This window comes from Lynx rufus, unplaced genomic scaffold (assembly GCF_022079265.1).
Source record: "Lynx rufus isolate CCGP_SWC_20201006 ecotype Redwood Valley unplaced genomic scaffold, mLynRuf1.p SCAF_10, whole genome shotgun sequence".
Taxonomy (NCBI): domain Eukaryota; kingdom Metazoa; phylum Chordata; class Mammalia; order Carnivora; family Felidae; genus Lynx; species Lynx rufus.
Window position 1 is genome coordinate 44104047 of NW_025814824.1, and position 20675 is coordinate 44124721.

The 20675-nt window shown below is 38.2% G+C and overlaps 2 protein-coding genes across 2 annotated transcripts in view; one reads left to right on the top strand and one right to left on the bottom strand.

Annotated features, from left to right (window-relative positions):
• Window positions 1-12234, top strand: part of DENND4C (DENN domain containing 4C) — a 123102-nt gene extending 110868 nt beyond the window's left edge. Inside the window, exons 31-33 of the mRNA XM_047064862.1 lie at window positions 6095-6245; window positions 8288-8352; window positions 8570-12234. Coding sequence (XP_046920818.1) covers window positions 6095-6245; window positions 8288-8352; window positions 8570-8706 — 353 coding nt within the window. The 3' untranslated portion in view covers window positions 8707-12234. The remainder of the gene's footprint in view (window positions 1-6094; window positions 6246-8287; window positions 8353-8569) is intronic.
• Window positions 12119-16006, bottom strand: RPS6 (ribosomal protein S6). Its single transcript, XM_047064868.1, has 6 exons — window positions 15958-16006; window positions 15304-15435; window positions 14580-14790; window positions 14234-14380; window positions 12351-12508; window positions 12119-12256 (listed from the first exon to the last, which is right to left on the bottom strand). Exons 1-6 carry the CDS (start codon window positions 15961-15963, stop codon window positions 12161-12163), a joined length of 750 nt encoding a protein of 249 aa, XP_046920824.1. The 5' UTR covers window positions 15964-16006; the 3' UTR covers window positions 12119-12160.
• Window positions 16007-20675: the final 4669 nt, after the last annotated feature.

Here is a 20675-nt window from a genome sequence, read left to right on the forward strand (position 1 = left end):
TTAAAGACATAAAAGACTCAAACTGGAAATAACCCATATATCTTTCCATAGGTGAATAAATAAACAAATTGTGGTACAATCCATACAGTAAAATACTATTTAACAATAACGAAGAATAATGGGTGCCTGGATGGATCAGTCGTTTAAGCGTCCGACTTCAGCTCAGGTCATGATCTTGCAGTCCATGAGTTTGAGCCCCACGTTAGGCTCTGTACTGACAGCTCAAAGCCTGGAGCCTGCTTCAGATTCTGTGTCTCCCTCTCTCCCATTCATGCGGTGTCCCTGTCAAAAATAAAAATAAACATTAAAAAATTTTAAAAACAATAAAGAAGAATAGACTACTGAGGTAAAAAATTGAGATGAGAGAAACAAATTATTCTGCTTTACTTTAAAATTTTTCATATGTTTTTATTATTTCTTTCAAAAATCTTGCCACTTTAGATCAAATTGATTTGCTCTTGTACTGACCCATTTAACTGCATCAGGGAGTTGAAGAGTGTTTTGTGATTTTTCTGTCAAATGCCAATTGGTTAGGTATTTGGAGAGTAAATTCTTTTTTTTTTTTTTTTTTAATTTATTTTGAGAGAGTGAATGAGCAAGTGCATATGTGAGTAGGGGAGGGGCAGAGAGAGAGGGAGAGAGAGAATCCCAAGCAGGTTCTGCACTGTGAGCGCGGAGCCTGACACCAGGCTCAAACTCACAAACTGTGAGATCATAACCTGAGCTGAAATCAAGAGTTGAATCCTTAACCTACTGAGCCACCAAGGTGCCCTGGAGAGTAAATTCTATATAGTTTAAGAGTAATTTGGATGTGTTGGTATAAGATCATAATTTTAATTACATGGATACTAACCTCAAAGATTCTGGTTTCATTTTCAGTCTTTTGTATTTAGAACATATTTTTACAGAGCATTTAAAAAGTTGTATCATTCACTGTTCCATAATCCTTTAAGTCAATAAGACGACACAACCCAGGAGATGAATGAACAAATGACATCAGTAGGCAGTTCATGGAAGAAACGTTGCATAGTTTATATTAGTTTGCCAGGGCTACTATAACAATACCACAGACTGGGTGGCTTCAGCAACAGAAATTCATTCCTCACAGTCTGGAACTGGTGTGAGCAAGGTTGGTTTCTCCCAGGGCCTGCCTCCTTGGCTTGCAGTTGGCCTTTTCTCTGTGTACATGTGCATCCCTCTGGTGTCTTTTTCTCTTCTTATGAGGACACCAGTTATGTTGGATTAGGTTCCCACTCTATGACCTCATTTAACCTTAATTACCTCTTCAAAGACCCTATCTTCAAATATAGCTACATTGGGGGTTAGAGCTTCAAACATATGAATTTTGAGGAGATATAATTCAGTTCCTAACACAAATATGAAAAAATGCTCAATCTCTTTATTTAATGAAATATCAAGTTCTTTTGTTAAAAAAGGAAAAATACAAACTTAGTTACATCAGGATGGCAAAAGATCTTAATAATTAAAATCCAGTCTTTTTGAGGATATGAAGGAAAAGAACACTTTGATACACTGTTAGAAGTGCAAATGATATACTTCTGGAGAACAATGTGGACTATATTATCCATATTTAATATGTGGATATCCTTAAACTCAGCAATCACAGTAAGACAGCTCTGTTCTATAGAAAGCATATGCAAAGCTTTCTGTACAGTGATGCTTACTGTATGATTATTTGTTTTAAAAACTTCACATAAATACCTAACAGGAGAATTGAGATAAATCCATACTATGAAATGTTGGCAGCCAAGAAAAAGTATAAGGGTCATTTGCATACAGGTGTCTGAAAGGATGGATGCCCATCATATATTGAGTGAAAAAGGGCAGGTTTCAGAACAGTGTATGATCTTCTTTCTTTTTTTTCTTTGGAAAAATCAACCCCAAAATATATATCTGTGTTTTGAATATATGCAAATAAAAAGGTCTAAAACTACTACTAACAGTGGCTCCTTGGAAGAGAAAGGGAACAGTTCACTTTTAATCTTTTATTAGATTGTCCTTTTCAAAAACTCTATTAATATTTTGCTATTTGGATTGTTTCCCTTGAAAATGCTAGTCATAAAATTATAGTTAAGTACATTATAAGCTGTTTTTGTCATTTTTGTTGTTGTGGTTTCAGTTCAGATATTTTTATGTTTTTTTTAAATAGCCAAGTAGCCTTGAAATTTCATGTTAGAAAATGATAGCGTTGCTATTTCTTTAGTTATTTCCCACCTCTCTTGAAATGCACAAGTGTTTCAAAATATTCTATAATTTATGATGAAAATAAAATTTAGCATTTTCAAGAATGGCCTTATTTCTCAAGAATGCCTTGATTGGCTGCTTTAAATGAAGAATTGGCATGTAAATGACATTAAAAGAGAACAATTAAGTGGGTGATGACTTTTAGAATGGTACGACTTCTCAATGACTTCTGGAAGAGGATTTTCAGAGACCCGCTTCCTAGCAAAACAACCATAATTGGTGAAAATTATTAAAGAAAAAGGAGGGAAGATGGCAGAGTAGACGGATCTTGAGTTTACTTTGTCCCACAGACAAATTGAAGCAACAGCTACATCTGTTGAACTAACTGAAAATGACCTGGAGACTGGTGAAACAGATCTTCCAAAGCTAGTTGTAGAGAGAAGTCCATATCAAAAAGGGGCAGCAGGGCAGTCGGAAACCATACTTCCAGTACAACTAACTACAAGTGGGAGGAGCATAAGCATGGGGGAGGAAGGAGGGGATCGGACCCCATACTAGGTACCTGCACTGAGAAGCAAAGTCCCCATAACTTCTGGCTTTGAAAATCAGCAGCACTTAACTCCAGGAGAGCCAGAGGATGATAGGAAGCTGAGTCCCCACCTTTAAAGAGCCAGCATGCTAAGTAACTTGCTGGGGACACAGCAAAGCAGCAGCAGTTTGAAAAGTGCCTGGGGTATATGTGAAGGAGATTTGTTGACTAATTTTAGGACATGTACCAAAGGGGCAGAGATCTGCAGACTTCTCTGGGAACAAAAGTGCTGGCAGGCACTGTTTTTCTTCTCCTCCCCTAGCCTAGATAGCTGGACACTTGGGGGAGCCAATATTAACACTCTCCATGTACCCCATGGTAGTCACAAATCAAACACCTATAATATAAAAAAAAAAAAGAGAGAGAAAGGAATCTAAGCATAAAAACTAAAGAAAACCCTCAAACCACAAGGAAGAGAGCCAGAAAAGAAGAAAGGAATAGAGAACTATGAAAACAACCAGAAAACAATTAAAATGGCAGTAAGTACATACCTGTCAATGACTTTAAATGTAAATGGACTAAACGCCCTAATCAAAAGGAGAGGATGACAGAATGGATAAAAAAAAAAAAAAGAGAGAGAGAGACCCATCTCTTTGCTGCCTACAAGAGACTCATTTTAGACCTAAAGATAAACAGAGAATGAAAGTGAAGGGCTGGAAAAAGATATGTGTGCAAATGGAAACAAAACAAACAAAAGCAAATAGGGTAGCAATACTTATGTTAGACAAAAAAATAATACTCTGGTTTCTCTTCAGATTGTATAAATCTTTCGCCTTTTACTTCTATCAGACAGAAAATAGACATTAAAACAAAAGAGTGTGGAAAGAGACAAAGAAAGGCATTATATAATGACAAAGGGATCAACCCAACAGTAGGCTAAAACAGACCTAAAGAATAGTCTAAGACCTAAAGAATAGTCTTTCCAACAAAGGGTGCTGGGACCACTGGAGCAACATGCAAAACAAAAAAAAAAAGGCAAAGATGGATCACTTCCTCAAATTATACATAAAAATGAACTCAAAATGGATTATAGATCTAAATGTAAGAGCTAAAACTGTAGAAGTCTTAGAATAGGAGTAAATATTCATGACCTTGTAGACACAGGCCTTTTTAGATATACCACCACCAAAAGCACAAGTGAGAAAAGGAAAAGTAGATTAAGTAGACAATTAAAATCAAAAACTTCTGTGCTGAAAAATAAACCATCAAAAATGTCAACCCATGGACTAGGGGAAAGATATGTACAAATAATACATCTTAAAAAGGATTTAAAGTCAAAACATACAAAGAACTCTTACAACTCAACAATAAAAAAACAACCTTTAAAACTGGGCAAAGGATCTGTCTTAGTCCATTCTGGCTACTGTAACAAAATACCAAAGACTGGGTGGCTTATAAATAATAGAAATGTATTTCACAGTTCTGTGGGTCCAAGATCAGGGTGCCAACACAGTCAGTTCAGGGCCCTCTTCCAGGTTGCAGATTTCTCATTAGATCCTTTCATATGAGGGAACTCTGGTACCACCCCCCCCTAAATTTTATAGGCACTAATCCAGTCATGAGGACTCTGCCCTCATGACCTAATTGCCTCCCAAAGGCCTCACCTCCTAATGCCATTACATTTGATATGAGGTCTTTCAACATAAGAATTTTGGGGAGACACATTCAGACCATAGTAGGATCTGAATAGACAGTTCTTCAGAGATGTTATACAAATGGCCAAAAGCAAATGAAAAGATGTTCGATATCATTAGACCTCAAGGACATGCAAACCAAAACCACAAAGAGAGACACTTCCCACTCAGTAGGTAGGCCATAATCTAAAGGATCAGACACTAACAAGTGTTGGTGTTGGTGAGGATATAGAGAAATTGGAACCCTCATACACTGCTGAGTGGAATAAAGAATAGTGGAGCTACTTTGGAAAACAGTTTCGCAGGTCCTCAAAATAGTAGAGTAGTCATAAGTCACAGCAGTTGCACTCTTGAGTATATACCAAGAAATGAAAACATACCTATGTATAAAATTTTGTGCACTGTGCTTAGCATTTTCTTAATAGCCAAATAATGGAAACCACCTAAATGTCCATCCACTGATAAATGGATAAAATATGGCATATCCATACAGTGGAATATTATTTAAAAATAAAAGTATTATTTTTAGGGCTGAGGGGTTTGGGAGATAGAGGAGGGACTGCTAATAGACAGGAGATTTCTTTGGGGATGATAATATGATGATTGTACAGCTTAATGTACTGAGAACCACTGAATTGTACACTTTAAATGGGTGTATTGAATGGTTTGGGAATTATATCTCGAAGTGTTAATTAAAGTAAATGAGAAACAGTGAAGTTGCAGATTATATTTGGGTTAGGTTCTAAAATCACAGCATAGCATAAAAATCAAATATATACAAAGGTCATCATGTGGCAGGTAGAAGAGCTAGAATCAAAGCCCGTAAGAGCCAGTATTTCCCCTTGTAATAGAGAGCTTTGCTGTTTCTTTGTTTGAACACAAATGAAGTACTACTAGTTACCTTTACTAAGGGGCTGTGTTGTATGAAAAATACAACAGCTGGTTTTATGATGGATTCTCAATGAGACTGACTAGGGAGCTACTGGATACATATTCCCATCTGAACTCACATGGGTATAAATAAAATTGTACGGCTGCTGGAATTACCTGCAGTATTAGTTTTCCTTTTATTCTGGGCCAAGCACACTTCATTGATTTTGTATACTTTGAATGTCAGCATGATTCAATTCCAGTACAATACTGAAGCACTTTTATAATCTATGAAATCTGTATAAATGTTTGTTCTTAATAATTCTAGAATTGCCTTTGTATCAATTAGGATTATACTCGGCTATATTTAATGGCAAATAACAGAAGTTTAAACAGGTAAAGATTATTCTCTCCCATAGAGAAGTTATGAAGTGGACACTCCAGGACTGATAGGCAACTCCTCTGTCATCAGGGACCCAGGCTCCTTGTGTTGTGTCTTACTTGTGTCTTGCGTTTCCATCAGTTAAGGTTGCTCTATGGTTATAAGATTGCTGCTGGAGTACAAACTATCACATCCCAGACTGAAGCAGGAACCCCTGTGTTCAGAGAAAAGTCAAAGGGACAGGCCTTTCCTATCTGAAGAAAGCAGGAAAAACATTTTGTAGCTGGTCACATTGACACAGAAGTTTACTCTTAAGGGGGAGGCGGTGTTGAATAGAAAACTAGAAAATGCTACAGTTCTGGAAAAAAGTCTTTTAAAAGTAATTATTCTTACTTCCTGTGTTCTTCTTATTAGATTCTGAAAAGAAATTGTCTCTCCTGTCAGAGGAACAAGAAGCAACAAGCGCTTTAGTAGAAACCATCAGGCAGAGTATTCAACATAATGATGTTCTGAAACCCATCAACCTACTTTCACAGCTAATAAAGCCAGACATGAAAAGACAAAGGTAATAATCATTTTTGCTTCTTGCCACTCAATTTCATGTTTAAGTATTATTTAAAAAATATCTCTAATTGTAAAAGAAGCACACCTGTTTTGAAAAGTGCTACCCCGAGTTTCCTTTCATACCTGAGCAAACCTAACAAAAGTTCTGGTATAGAGGAATAGATTAAATTTTAGGAGGTGATTCATGAATGTCTAAACTGTACTGCGTCTTTGGGAACCACTGCTGTTATTCACTGGAAAGCTTCGATGAATTTGTTAACAGTGATGTTATTATACATGTGTACTGCTTGTTCAGGCCCTGTCAACCTGCGCATCTTTTATTTTCTTGTGGGATAGTTTAAAAAAAAAAAAAAAAAACCTATTTAGGAATAGAAACAATTTAGGAACGTGATGGAAACAGTGAATTACAAAGGATAAGGAGCTTTCCTGCTTCTGCTAACATGCTTAGATCAGTATTCACTCCAGCCTCTACATAAGTAAATTTTTCAGTGGAAACTTCAGAAAAGTGGCATCATAAATTCTACCAATCATTAACAGTTTCCAGGTACTCTACAAGTTTCTTTGGTTGTGGCATCTTTGAAGATAACTTCAGAAGTGATAGAGCATGAATTGATTATGAAAATGATGGGTCCTGGGGCGCCTGGGTGGCGCAGTCGGTTAAGCGTCCGACTTCAGCCAGGTCACGATCTCGCGGTCTGTGAGTTCGAGCCCCGCGTCGGGCTCTGGGCTGATGGCTCAGAGCCTGGAGCCTGTTTCTGGTTCTGTGTCTCCCTCTCTCTGCCCCTCCCCCATTCATGCTCTGTCTCTCTCTGTCCCAAAAATAAATAAACGTTGAAAAAAAAAAAATTAAAAAAAAAGAAAATGATGGGTCCTTTTGTAATCTCAACAGTTGAGATAGAGATGACCTTCACAGTCTAAAGAGCAGCTAGTTTCAAGCATCTGTAGTTTAAGGGCAGGGAAGGAAAATTAGAAATGACAGGTTATGGCTTCTGAACCTTTTAAAGCTATATGATGAAGCTTTATCAGAGTCAACATTACTCTGCAATTTTTTTCTATGTTAAAATATTCAGGAATCACTTCATTTAAGCTTTCCTTCATTTTTAAGGTTTGGCTTTTGACAGTATTATGTTCACAAACCAAATAAATATGGTTCATCCTTTATTGGTAGATTAAATAGTAAAGAGACCACACCACCTTTCACAGTGTGTCCAAGGGTTTTGGACCCCGAACTTACTTAAAAATTAACATTACTTTGTCAAGTGGCAAAAGATGAGAGAAGACCCTGCTTTTGCAAATTTTAATTGTAGAGTTAAATTGACCCCTTGAATGACCCCCCCCCATGGAATTGATAATCTGTGTAAAATTTTGGACTACCCCAAAACTTAATAGCCTACTCTTGACCAGACGCCTTACCTATAGCATAAACAGTTAACACATTTTGTATGTTGTATTATATACTGTGTTTCTACAATAAAGTTACTAAAGAAAATGTTACTAAAAAATTATAAGGAAAATACCTTTATAGGACTCTGCTGTATTGAAAAGCAAAACAAAAAGTGTGGGGGTGCCTGAGTGGCTCAGTCTGTTAAGTATCTGACTTCAGCTCAGGTTGTGATCTCACAGTTCCCAAGTTTGAGCCCCATATCCAGCTCTGTGCTGACAGCTCAGAGCCTGGAGCCTGCTTTGTTTGGATTCTGTCTCCCCCCCTCTCTCCCTCAAAAATAAACATTAAAAAAAAAAGTGTAGGTGGACCCATGGAACTCAAACCCATATTGTTCAAGGGTGAAACTGTGTATTGTTAAAATGTTAATAATGAAGGTAAGCCATTTAAAAGTTTTTGGTGTGAAGCCTTATGCCCCCGTAACTTTTTAATTTGAAATAGAAATTCAGTGTTGCAAAAGGTGACATAACTGTGGAGTGATATCAAAACCAGTGGATACATTGCTGTTAACTATAGAGCTTAATCATTGCTCACCATTTTAAAAAACCGCCATGTGTTTTTATGTTCTTTGCCCATTAACTTTAAAAATACTTGTTTTATAGGAGTTTATACCGAGAAATCCTCTTCTTATCATTAGTGTCTCTTGGAAGAGAGAATATTGATATTGGTAAGTTGGTTAATGATTACTAAAGCAGATTTTTTCATTTTCTGAAGTAATTTACACAATTGCAATTGGTATGGGTAAATACTCCTGTTAGTTTTGAAAAGATTTCTACTTTTAAATATGCAGTTTATATATATACTTGACTTTACTTGACTACCATATTTCTATTTATGGCTTTTGTTTCACAAATTACAACTCCATTTTTGAAAATGTCTTTCAGAGGCTTTCGACAATGAATATGGACTTGCATACAATAATTTGTCTTCAGAGATTCTTGAGAAGTTACAGAAAATTGATGCTCCACCAAGTATCAGTGTGGAATGGTGCAGGAAGTGTTTTGGAGCACCTCTCATTTAAGTAAGAGGTTAACTAGATTTTTTTGATGCACAAAGCTTGAGGGTAAATAGATTCAGTTGGCAAACATGTAAGGTTTGTTCCAAATGCTAACGATTGATGAAAGTGAAATGAAGTTAACTCTTGGGACAGTATATAATGAAATGTAGCTTATACTGAATCCTCTTGCAACATAAAAATGCCATTAAAATGTCCCAGGGTTCATGTCTGAAGGTTTGCAACTTCTAAGTGGTTTTATCTGCCTCTGCTTGAAAACGGTTTTTTGGATTTCTCAGTGTATGTAGGTTGATGAGAAATATTAATTCTTGGCATTTTGTTTATATTTGAAGCTATTGGGTTTGGGGAGTAGTAGTTTAATGTAAACTTGCCTAACCCCCAAACAAATGAAATCTCAATTATAAGAGCAACTATTTGTGTATGTGTGTATATGTGTGGCTGTGTAGGTATTTGTATGTACAGCCATATTATATTTATTAAAATTCTTAGACTGCATGTTGCAATACAGTTCTCTGAAAGGGGTCTGCAGCTATTAAATGACTACTACTAAACTCCTCTGTAGTCATTAATCAAAATTACCTTAAAGTCTGATGACAACCGCCTTGCCTCTATTTCTTCATCCATATTATGTATTTTCTTCCTTAATGGATTATCTTGAATATCCACATTACTTTTCATCCTCTTCCCAATACCATTAATTTGCAACAGCTTTAAGATTGGAATAAATGAGCCAATCATGTAGTTTAAATGAAATTAAATCAGCCTCATAATTTACAAAATTGGAATAGGTTTAAAATGCTCCTCTTTATTCTTTGGACCTGAAATTGTTCAGGTACATGAATTGTTGCTATTGGTCACTTTTAAAAACCTGTGGGATAAACTTGCACTGCACACAGAAATTTTATTCTTGTATAATAGATTTCTATGCTTATTATTTGTGCATTTGTAAATACTGTTTTTTTTTAGGATCGATCAATAAGTCTTAAAACATTAAAGCTTATTAGGCTTGTTGCCAGTAGGTTCAAGAAAATCATGACCTCACATGCCTGACATTTATCATGCCTTTCATTAAAAATGTCCCTTAGGAATAGTAATGTTTGCCTTAACTCTGCATGGTTTAAAAAGCCAATGGTTGATATGTGTGCTTTTATAGTAATTATGCGGATGACTAGATCAACTGATTAAAAATTTATTTCCATTACAAATCTCCCACCTGGTATAATCTTTAAGAACTTGTTACTGTACCAGTCTTCCAACATTTCAGGGTTAATCTGACCTATGCAGATTTCATTTCAATTTATTGTGAAAGTGCTAAGTGGAAGAACTTGTCAGAAATTATGCACAACTCTCATTACCTTAAAGCGGATCGTTTGCACTGTCTCAGAGTATATATTTTTGCAATTTAACACTGCCCCATCAAGTTTGGAATTACCTTGCAAATAAAAACCCCAGGTTGAATAAAATGAAAAATTCTTAAGCTTGCTGTGCTGTTCTGTCACATCTTCAAAAATGTGGACAATTCTAACCCTTTTGACTTAGAATTCCAGTACTGTTTAAGCCTTAACTTGAACTAAATTACCCCAAAAGCACTTCCTACTAAGAAGTGTAATGAACATCTCCTTACACATTTAAGGTTTGGCCATATTTGTACCAAAGTATGCATTTTCTAGTAACTTTCTGTAACATTCTAAATGACTCATCCATTTTATATTGGAAACCTTAGCCTGCTGCTGTCAAGAAATAGGGATCAATTTACTAAAAGCACATAAAGGCCTTTTCTAGCACCTACCATAGAAAGTGGACCACTACAAACTGCAAAGGAAAACCAAAAAGCCAGATACACAATTATTATCCATAGATTTAGAGATGTTTACAATGAGTTGTAGCAATGTATAAAACTTAAAAGCCTGAGAACTTCTGCAAATAATCTTTCAAATTAGTGCAGGTTGTTTTTTAACATTACCTAAATGCTAAACCTTTAACATATGGAGTGGACAGTCTGATACAACTTTAGCTGCATTTTGTAGGTTAATTATAGCAACCCGCTTTGTTAGGGTTAACTGTGTTCAGTAAGCAGAATATAAGCATAAATAAGTCTCTTAATATTTGGATATTCAATTGTTGCTCTTTTCATTTTTTGGTGCAAACTAGAAATGCAGGATACAACATTCTTAATGTTGAAATATTCTCCAACATCCTCTTTTAAAAAGTAGTTCTCAATCTTAAATCTGGGATTAATGAGCTAGAATAGTCTAACCCAAGTATTATCTGTCCACTTTAGTGACTGTACTCCTTAATATGAGAAAGCAGGGTGATGGTTCTCATGTTTCATACATTGGAATCAACCAAGTACTGGTTAATACAAACTCTGGCCTTTATGTGACCCCCCCCCCCCATGACTGCCGTGTTACTCTTTTTTGGTTTGGGTCATTTTAAAATGCTTCATTTTCCTTTTCTGCCTTTTTAGTTTGACTTCAATTTACAAAATATCAATTGCCAATCAAGACTTCCCCTTTTACGTAACATTTTAGTACCCTGTATGAAGAGCAATGGGGATCTCACTTTTGCCTAAGAATCTTCGATCTGGTCCAGTCTAGGGGATGGCATTACTGGTATTAGCCTGAATCTTTCAAGTAATGTAGAATCTCGGGCCCCAAACTTCCGAATCACTGCACATTTTGTGAAGCACCGCTCCTCTCTGTTAAAAGCAGTTTGAAAATTTTACTCACCTGTGGTTAAAAAAAGTATAATCCAGCAAATAAGGAACTCCTGTTCTTCACCCTTAAAGCCTAACGTGCCTTTTAATGATCCTTCTAGTCTGTAAAAGGTTGGTTCTAACTGCAATTACTACAGAAACTAGACAGGCTACGTTAGAAAAAGCATGCTACTTTCTCTTTGTGCATCTTTCATTGATGCAAAGAGTGTTTCTTAAAGGCACACTGAAACCATAAAAAAGATGAACATAACAATTCACTAGAGGTGAAAAGCTTTTTGCTAATACAACTTGCACTGGTTTTAAAAGCTTTGTGAACTGTTTTAAAATGGTATCCGTTAACTATGCTTTTAACAAGGTATCTTTTTTTTACTTACGTGTGACAAATGTCCATCTTCATAAGGGCACTTTTCATGTATTATGTATAGATCTTTAAAACTGTATTCTTCAAAATAAAGTATACAAAAGATTAATAGTCTGTCCTTTATTTCCAAGTTGTTCCATGACTCACTGAAAAAGCAGTGGACATTCTGCTCAGAATCCTTTCCTGAGCTATCCACCCATTCCCCCCAGAACCCTGTCCTGGCCATCTCTACCGCTGTCCCAGTGTGGTCTCAGCCTCTCCACTTGAAGGGATCTCCTGCACACTTCCTTTTCTGTGACCAGAATTTGTTTCTTATGAATGAAGAAAATCAATAAAGGTAGTTTGACGTCTGATCTTATTTATTTGTTCCTCTTACAACAATCTCATTTTTGACTGGACTCAGACTTTGAGGTAGAAGCTCTCAGAGAAGACAGCCTCCGTCTCTTGGCAATCTGTTCCTGGCGCTTTTCTTTGGCCTCCTAAACAAAACAAAAAAGCAGTTATAGCTTGTCTGACTTAAAAACGTAAATCCAAAGTAAGGCCTGACTTTTTCTACCAGGTATCTTGACTTACCTTCATTCTCTTGGCCAAAAGCTTAGCATATTCTGCAGCCTCTTCCTTGTTTTTCTTCGTGCGCTGCTTCTTCAAAGCAATGCGCCGACGTTTGTGTTGGAGGACACGTGGAGTAACAAGACGCTGTATCTTGGGTGCTTTGGTTCGAGGTTTCTTACCTGAAAATTCAGACAAGAATTCCATCACTTCTCAAGAATACCCTTGTTCATCAGAATCCACATCTACATTTTAAAAACATTACTAACAGTAATACCTAGGAAAACTTAGCTGTATGAGGCCTTAAGCTGAATCTGAACTATTGTATAATTTAAAACACTACCCTATCAAACAAAAAGACAAGATGGGCTAAATCTCAAAATGTAGTAGCTGATTAAGTCCTTCTGCAAGGTGAACAGACTTTTTCTACTAGATGCCAGGGTTTTCCTGCGTAGTGCATTTAATCCTAAGATAGCCTGTTACACATTAGTACTTTGAATGTCAAGTTCAAGAACATATGTAGATTCATGTTACTCTGCCTGGAGAAAGCCCTATCCCAAGCTTTTTCCTACTCCATTTTGATTTCCCTTCCACAGTTAGATCGTCTTTGTAAGGTATTCTACATTTGTACTGGAAGACACAGGAGCATTATTTTCAAACCGTATTAACTGTATGTTTAACTCATCTATGAAAACTAAGTACAACTCTTATCTGCACCAATATCCTAACCACACTTTGAAATCCCATTTGTGCTTGAGTCTAGTATTTTGCCAAGGCAGATCCTGCCAATCTGGGGAATGAAACCACGTACATTAGAATGTACAACACACTGTGCTTAGAGTATCTTCATTTGTCATCTGTGAATCCCAAATCCTAATCTGCTTTGGAGCAAAAGCCTTTTCAGATGTTATCATTTGAGTCTGTGGACAACTAGTGCGATTAACAAATAGCTAAGGCAAATATTCTAAAAGGAAATGCTCAATTGTTCAGGTTCTGCTGCTACAAGTCAAACAATCCCTTATTTAAAGATGTTAAGAACCTGCATTACAAGCCTGTTAACCAGAACACTGGCTACACTGGCAGTATTTCCAGGGGTGTGGTTATGGGCAACTGCCACGTACCTGCCTTTTCTTTCTAACTGTGAACTTCAGAACAACTTGTTCTTTTATACTATATCCTCTACACTTAAAATAGTACCTGGCACACAGGTGTTCAGATATTTTGGACTGACCCATAAGCACTCACTATATGCCAGGAGCCACATTTTTCCAGATTTGTCAGGAAAACCCAACCAGGACTGACATGCTCTTTATTCCACGTAATGTAAAATACTCCTACACTTTACTACACACATACCTTACTACAGACATTAATGTCACAGAAAACAGGTGCTACAGACCTCACTGGTAATGAATTATGTTACCTAACAAACTATGTATCTAGTATATACCATCTTAACATATAAAAGCTCCAAAAACCCAAACACCTGGACCTAGTATTTTGAATAAAGTGTTTTTCTTCTAATGGCCACAATTCCTACTATTGCCACCAGGGCCAGGGGTGCGTGGATGGCTCGGCTGGTTAAGTGTCAAGACTCTTAGTTCAGCTCAGGGCATGGTCTCAACAGTTATGGGATCGCGCCCCAAGTAGGACTCTGCACTGACAGTGCAGAACCTGCTTGGGATTCTCTCTCCCCCTTGCCTGCTTGCACTTGCTTTCTATCAAAAACAACATTTAAAAATTTTGACTTAAAAAGGGGGGAGGGGTGGGCAGAAGTTAAAGCAACTTCAGTTGATGAAAGTATAAATTCTTCTATAAACAAACAATAGAAATGCTAATATGTATGCCCACAACATGCTACAGACAAACGAAATGGAGCAAACTCTAAATTGCAAAACCTCCCCTACCTTCTTTATTTAGGGGCTTTCTCACAACATACTGGCGGACATCATCTTCCTTTGAGAGATTGAAAAGCTTGCGGATTCTACTAGCTCTCTTGGGCCCCAGGCGACGAGGCACAGTAGTATCAGTGAGTCCAGGAATATCCTTCTCCCCTGAAAGGAAAAAGTGATCAAAGACCTTTTTAATCCCACAACTTTCTTATGAACAAAAATCCTAATTACTCTTTATGCACTGGTAAAGAAACAAGTCCACTGGTCAAACTGTGGACACTGCAAATAAAAAACACTCGGGTAAACAACTTTTAAATCAATGTCAACAAAAACTGAACTCAACAACACAAAGAAACCTCACCTTTTTTCACAATGACCAAGTTGAGAACACTGAGATTGGCATCCACGATGCAACCCCGAACAGATTTGCGCTTTCTTTCTCCAGTCCTCCGTGGTCGGTAGCAGGAATGCCCCTTACTCAGCAGTAGGCGGACACGGCCATGGGTCAAGACACCCTGCTTCATGGGGAAGCCTTGTTTGTCATTGCCACCACTGATTCGTACCACGTAACCCTGTAACATACAATGACACGATGCAAAATAAAAGATTATGGCCCTTATGAAGTATACCCCAAATCCGAAGTATGCTGAAACCAATTTGAAACTTGGTTATGAAGTTTTCTTTATTTTCAGTTTGCCAAGATCAATTAGCAAATTCCTATCAATCAAGCCCTCTTTCTAACCTATATATTTTTATACTAGATGTTAACAGTTCTAGGAAAGGAAAGATTATGTGAAGAAACCACAAGAGAACAAACAAGTGAACCAGAAACAACCCTGTTGGCACTTTTTAAAGATACTCTTTGGAGATTATCAGCTTGCAGGGCAAGAACTTTAGGTATATTTTCCCATGTGACCTACAAAACCCTGCAAGGTGATAACGCTACCCGAAAAAGGTACACTTGCAAGAAACCAGCCCAAGGTCAGAAGACAGAACCTGGAGTTTGAACCGCACTACATACACCAATTACCAACTACGTTTACTACCTCTTACACAGCTTCAACAATTTTATAGTCAACTTTTACCTTCCATTCTTCCCCTAAAGCATCAGCAGCAACTTCTGTGGCCATTCGCTTCTCATAAAAGGTACGAAGTTTGCGTTCATCGTCCACTTCAATGAGTTTCTGGCAGCCAGTAGCTGGGAAAGAGATGTTCAGCTAAGGATTAAGGGGGGGGGGGGGGGGAGAGCTTTAGAGAACCAATGAATTTACAAAGGTAATTCCATTGCCACAAGCCTTTTATGTAACAGACAACGAGCAGAAATGCTGAAATACGTTTTACTAGCTAAAACGTGTGTACAGAATAACGCGGAAGCACCGCCCTAAAACCCGGGCTAATTTTTCCTCAAGCATCGCGGAATGACCCCGGCGCGAAGGGCCCTCCGTAGCCGTGTAGCCTACCAGAGCAAGGAGCCCGAGTTACCGCCGCAACTAGGCAGCAGGGTCATTATCCGTCCCGCCGGGCGTGAGGACGCCACCATGGCGCTCCCCGCCGGCGCGGCTCCAGCTGTAATCGCTCGCCATCCGCTCTCCCAAAAACCCGTGGCCCCAAGAATGGAGAACTTTCTCCCGCCTCAGACTCTCCTAGGATTTTAGAGAGCTAGGACTGCGGTAATGCAGCGTCCAGGGGCACGATTCACGTACCGCAAGCCTAGTCCCAAACCCTCCACCGCTTCCTACCTTCATGGTGAGGCTGCCTACCGCCTCCGAAGCGCCACGAAAAAAGAGGCCTGACTTCCGCTTAGCCCACGTCTCATAGGCACTTCTAGTTCTCGCGAGGTTAGAGGACGTCTGGGATAGCGGAAGTAGCATAGGTGGGCGGCACTTCCGGAGCCGGGTTTAATTAGTGTAGAAGGGTTAGTTCCGCGGGTTGTCTATGCCATTCTCGCCGTGACGTGTTTTTTTTTGTTCGTTTTTGTTTTTTTGTTTTTTGTTTCTGAAGGTTAGCATGTCCGCTGCTCAGTCTGTCCCGCACCCTCCTGGGCCAGAGCGGGGTCCCAGCTCCGTCTTGGCCACTCTGCATCTGCTGCTACCACAGAAGGAAGGCAGGAGCGGAGTTCAACTCTCTTGGCCTCTCCTGTACCTTAGTGTCCGAAGATTTTTAGTTCCTTTTGGTTCAGAAGCTTGCTCTGCCCTGGTTCCGGCTGTTCACAGCAGGATGACTCGAAAGTCGTGGTTTGTTTTTGTGCATGTCCTCTAACCAGTCGCCCTGCAGTCATCGTTTTCTGTCGCAGAATAACACCTTTCCTTTCGCGCAAGCCATTAACCGCAGTTACCCTCAGTCCAGGCCACCATCGGTGCGTCCCAAATAGTCTTCCTGGTTCTCTCTTGCCTCTAGAATCTACAACGCCAAATTCTATCATTCCCTTGCTGGAAATGTGCCATTTACTTTCCACTGCAGTTAAATGCTTTCCCATCTCTTGTCCCTGGCCTCAAACTTCCCACAAATTCCTCTATTGCCATTCCTTAATGCCATGCAGGTCTTTTCGGATTAGATGTCGCTCCCAAGACAAACCCTTCCTGACCATGCTACCTAAAATAGTACCCCTCTTTTTATCTCTGTTTTTCTTTCTCATACTTAATCATGATACCTAAATGGTATGTTTATGGTCTGTGTCCACTACTAAGTGATAAATGAGGCCAGGGATCCTATCTTAACTTCACTGTGGGACACTTAGGGCACAGCACAGTGCATGGCACATGTAAGTGCTCAGTAAATATTTGTTAAATTATAACCCCAGCCCTTGTATGTATTAATGTATTGCAGTGTGGTAGCATGGAACCAGCCAGCAGAGGGAGAATAAGTGAATGTGTTATAGTAAATCTTGAATCTGCAGTGATGCAACTCTTAATAGTATAAAAGATGGGAGAAAGATACAGTGCATTTGATAGTGCTCCAGAACATTCCTGGGAAGACAAGCATGGGAACCCAGGTAGTGTAACTCGGAAATCCACACTTGGAATCAGTATCCTGAAGGAAGGAATGTTTATTGCCTATTACATATTTATTCCATATTTATTCTTCGAGAAATAAAAACTCCTGTATTTCAGGTAAACAATAATTTACTTTCCAAGATTACTACATCCCATCTTCCACTTCAGTATCGCAAAGATTTTAGTTTAGGCCTGTTTTACATTCAAAGTTGAAATGTTCTACCAAATCCTGTTTGATCATTTAGTTTTAATGTCTAGAAGGTTTGTGAAATGATGCATTTAAAACCTGTGTAATTTTTTCTGTAATGAGGTGAAAATGATGTAACAGAATTAATCATTTTTAAGTAAACAATTCATTGACATTTAGTACACTGACAGTGTTACCCATCCACTATTTCCATCTAGTTCCAGGAGGAAACCCTGTACTTATTCAACAGTTGCTCTCCATTCCCCTTCTCTAGCAGCCATGGGCAACCATGATTGTGTTCTGTCTCTATGGATTTAGGTCTTCTGTATATTTCATATAAATGGAATTATATGTCTGGCTTCTAATGTCTCTGAAATTCGTCTACGTTGTAGCATTTATCAATACTTCATTCGTTTTATTAAATTTTTAAAATTTTATTTTTTTAATTGTTTTTATTTTAGAGGAGAGAGTGCACTGGAGTGGGGAGAGGGGCTGAGGGGAAGGGGGAGAGGGAGAGAGGGAGGGAATCTTAACCAGGCTCCACGCTCAGCGTGGACCCAGATGCAGGGCTTGATCCCATCACACTGGGATCATGACCTGAGCCGAAATCAAAAGTTGGATGCTCAACAGATTTGTTTATCCATTCATTCATCCACTGATGGACATTTGGGCCGTTTCCAACTTGTAACTTGTGAGTAGTGCTGGTATGTCTGAGTACCCATTTTCAAATCTTTGGGTTACATACCTAAAAGTGGAATCAATGGGTCATATGTTAATTCTGTGTTTAATTCCTACAAGAACTGCCAAACTGTTTCACAGCTGCTGAGCCATTTTACATTTCCACCAGCAGTTTATGAGGGTTCCAATTTCTCCACATCCTAGGCAACACTTGTTATTTTGTTATTTTCTTTTTTTTTTTTTAATTATAGCCATCATAGTGGGTGTGAAGTGATACCTCATTGTGGTTTTGATGTGCATTTTCCTAATGAGTAATGATGTTGAGCATCTTTTCACTTACCTGTTGGCCTTTTGTATATCTTCTTTGGAGAATAGAAAACTAAAAAAACATAATTGGGCAGTACTTGAATAAATTTTTTTAATGTTTCTTTTCAGGGGAGAGAGAGAGAGAGAGCGAGGGGCAGAGTGAGAGGGAGACACAGAATCAGCACAGAGCCTGATGCGGGGCTCAAACCCACAAACCATGAGATCATGACCTGAGCTGAAGTTGGATGCTAAACCAACTGAGCCACCCAGGCGTCCCTCCAATTATGTTTCTTAGCTCTAATTGTTTTCATTGAAGTAGTGGTGGTGAGTTAACGTGAGGCCAAGAGTGTCTTTCCGCTTTCTTGTTAATGTCTTTTGATGTACAATAGTTTTTAATTTTGATGAAGTCCATTTTTTTTCTTTACATTCATGCTTTTGGTGCTGTATCTGAGACAAATCGATTGCCAAATCCAAAGTCATGATGATTTACACTTATATGTTATTAAATAAAATCTTAAAATTTAATCTCTACATCCAGCGTGGGGCTTGAACTCACGACCATGAGATCGAGAGCACCACACTCCCCTGACTGTGCCAGGTCGGCATCCCTACCCCTATATTTTCTTTCAAGAATTGCATGGCTTGAGTTCTTATATTTAGGCCACTGATCCATTTTGAGTTGATTTGTTAATATTGCATGAGGTAGTGAGTCCAACTTTATTCTTTTGCATGTAGATATCCAGTTGGCCCACCAGCATTTGTTAATGAGACTATTCTTTCCCTCATTGAATGATCTTGGCACCCTTGTTGAAAAGCAGTTGGCCATAGATCTATGAGTCTGCACTCTCACTTGTTTTCCATTGGTCTATATGTCAATCCTTATGCTAGTACCATGCTGTTTTGATTTGTGGGAAGTTTCAGAAATCAGAAAGTGTGAGTCCTTGATTTGGTTCTTCTTTTCCAAGATTCTCTTAGCTTTTTGGGATCCTTGTAATTCCATACGAATTGTATGCCACTTATGCAAAATATGCCCTTGGAATTTTGATAGGGATTACATTAAATCTATAGATCAATTTTATCATCTTTACAACATGGAGTCTTCCAGTTCATGAACACAGAATGTCTTTCCATTTATTTAGGTCTTCTTTAAATTATTTCGGTGATGTTTTGTGGTTTTCAGCTTGCAAGTCTTTTACCTCCTTGATTCATTTTAATCCTACATATTTTATTCTTTTAGATTGTTTTCTTAATTGCCTTTTCAGATTGTTCATTGCTGGTGTATAGAAACACAACTGATATTTTTGGGTTCATCTTATTTCCTAAAACTGCTGAATTTGTTTATTAGCTTTCTTGTGGATTCTTTGGGATCTTCTATATATATGATCATGTCATCTGTGAATAGAGATAGTTTAACTTCTTTTCAGTTTGAATGCTATTCATTTATCTGTTCATTTATACCTAATTGCTCTGGCAAGACCTTCCAGTACAATGTCAAATAGCAGCATTGAAAGCAGGCACCCTGTGTATGTAATCTTGATTGTCAGTTTTATAATCACCTGAAAACTTTTGAGGACTAGAAACACTAGCCAGGATTCCAACTCTATTCTTTTAATTTAATTTTTTTTAATTTACATCCAAATTAGTTATCATATAATGCAACAGTGATTTCAGGAGTAGATTCCTTAGTGCCCCTTACCCATTTAGCCCATCCCCCCCCCACAACCCCTCCAACAACCCTGTTTGTTCTCCATATTTATGAGTCTCTTCTGTTTTGTCTCCCTCCCTGTTTTTATATTATTTTTATTTCCCTTCCCTTGTGTTCATCTGTTTTGTCTGTTAAAGTCCTCATATGAGTGAAGTCATATTTGTCTTTCTCTAATTTCACTTAGCATAATACCCTCCAGTTCCATCCACATAGTTGCAAATGGCAAGATTTCATGCTCTTTGAGTGCCAAGTAATACTCCGTTGTCTATATATACACCACATCTTCTTTATCCATTCATCCATCGATGGACATTTGGGCTCTTTACGTACTTTGGCTATTGTTGATAGTGCTGCTATAAACATGGGGGTGCATGTGCCCCTTCGAAACAGCACCCCTATATCCCGTGAATAAATACTTAGTAGTGCAATTGTTGGGTCGTAGGGTAGTTCTATTTCTAATTTTTTGAGGAACCTCCATACTGTTTTCCAGAGCGGCTGCACCAGTTTGCATTCCCACCAACTCTATTTTGTAATTGGTCTTTTTTTCTTCATTAGTAAAGCTGGAATTATAAAAGCTTCTCTTGCAAG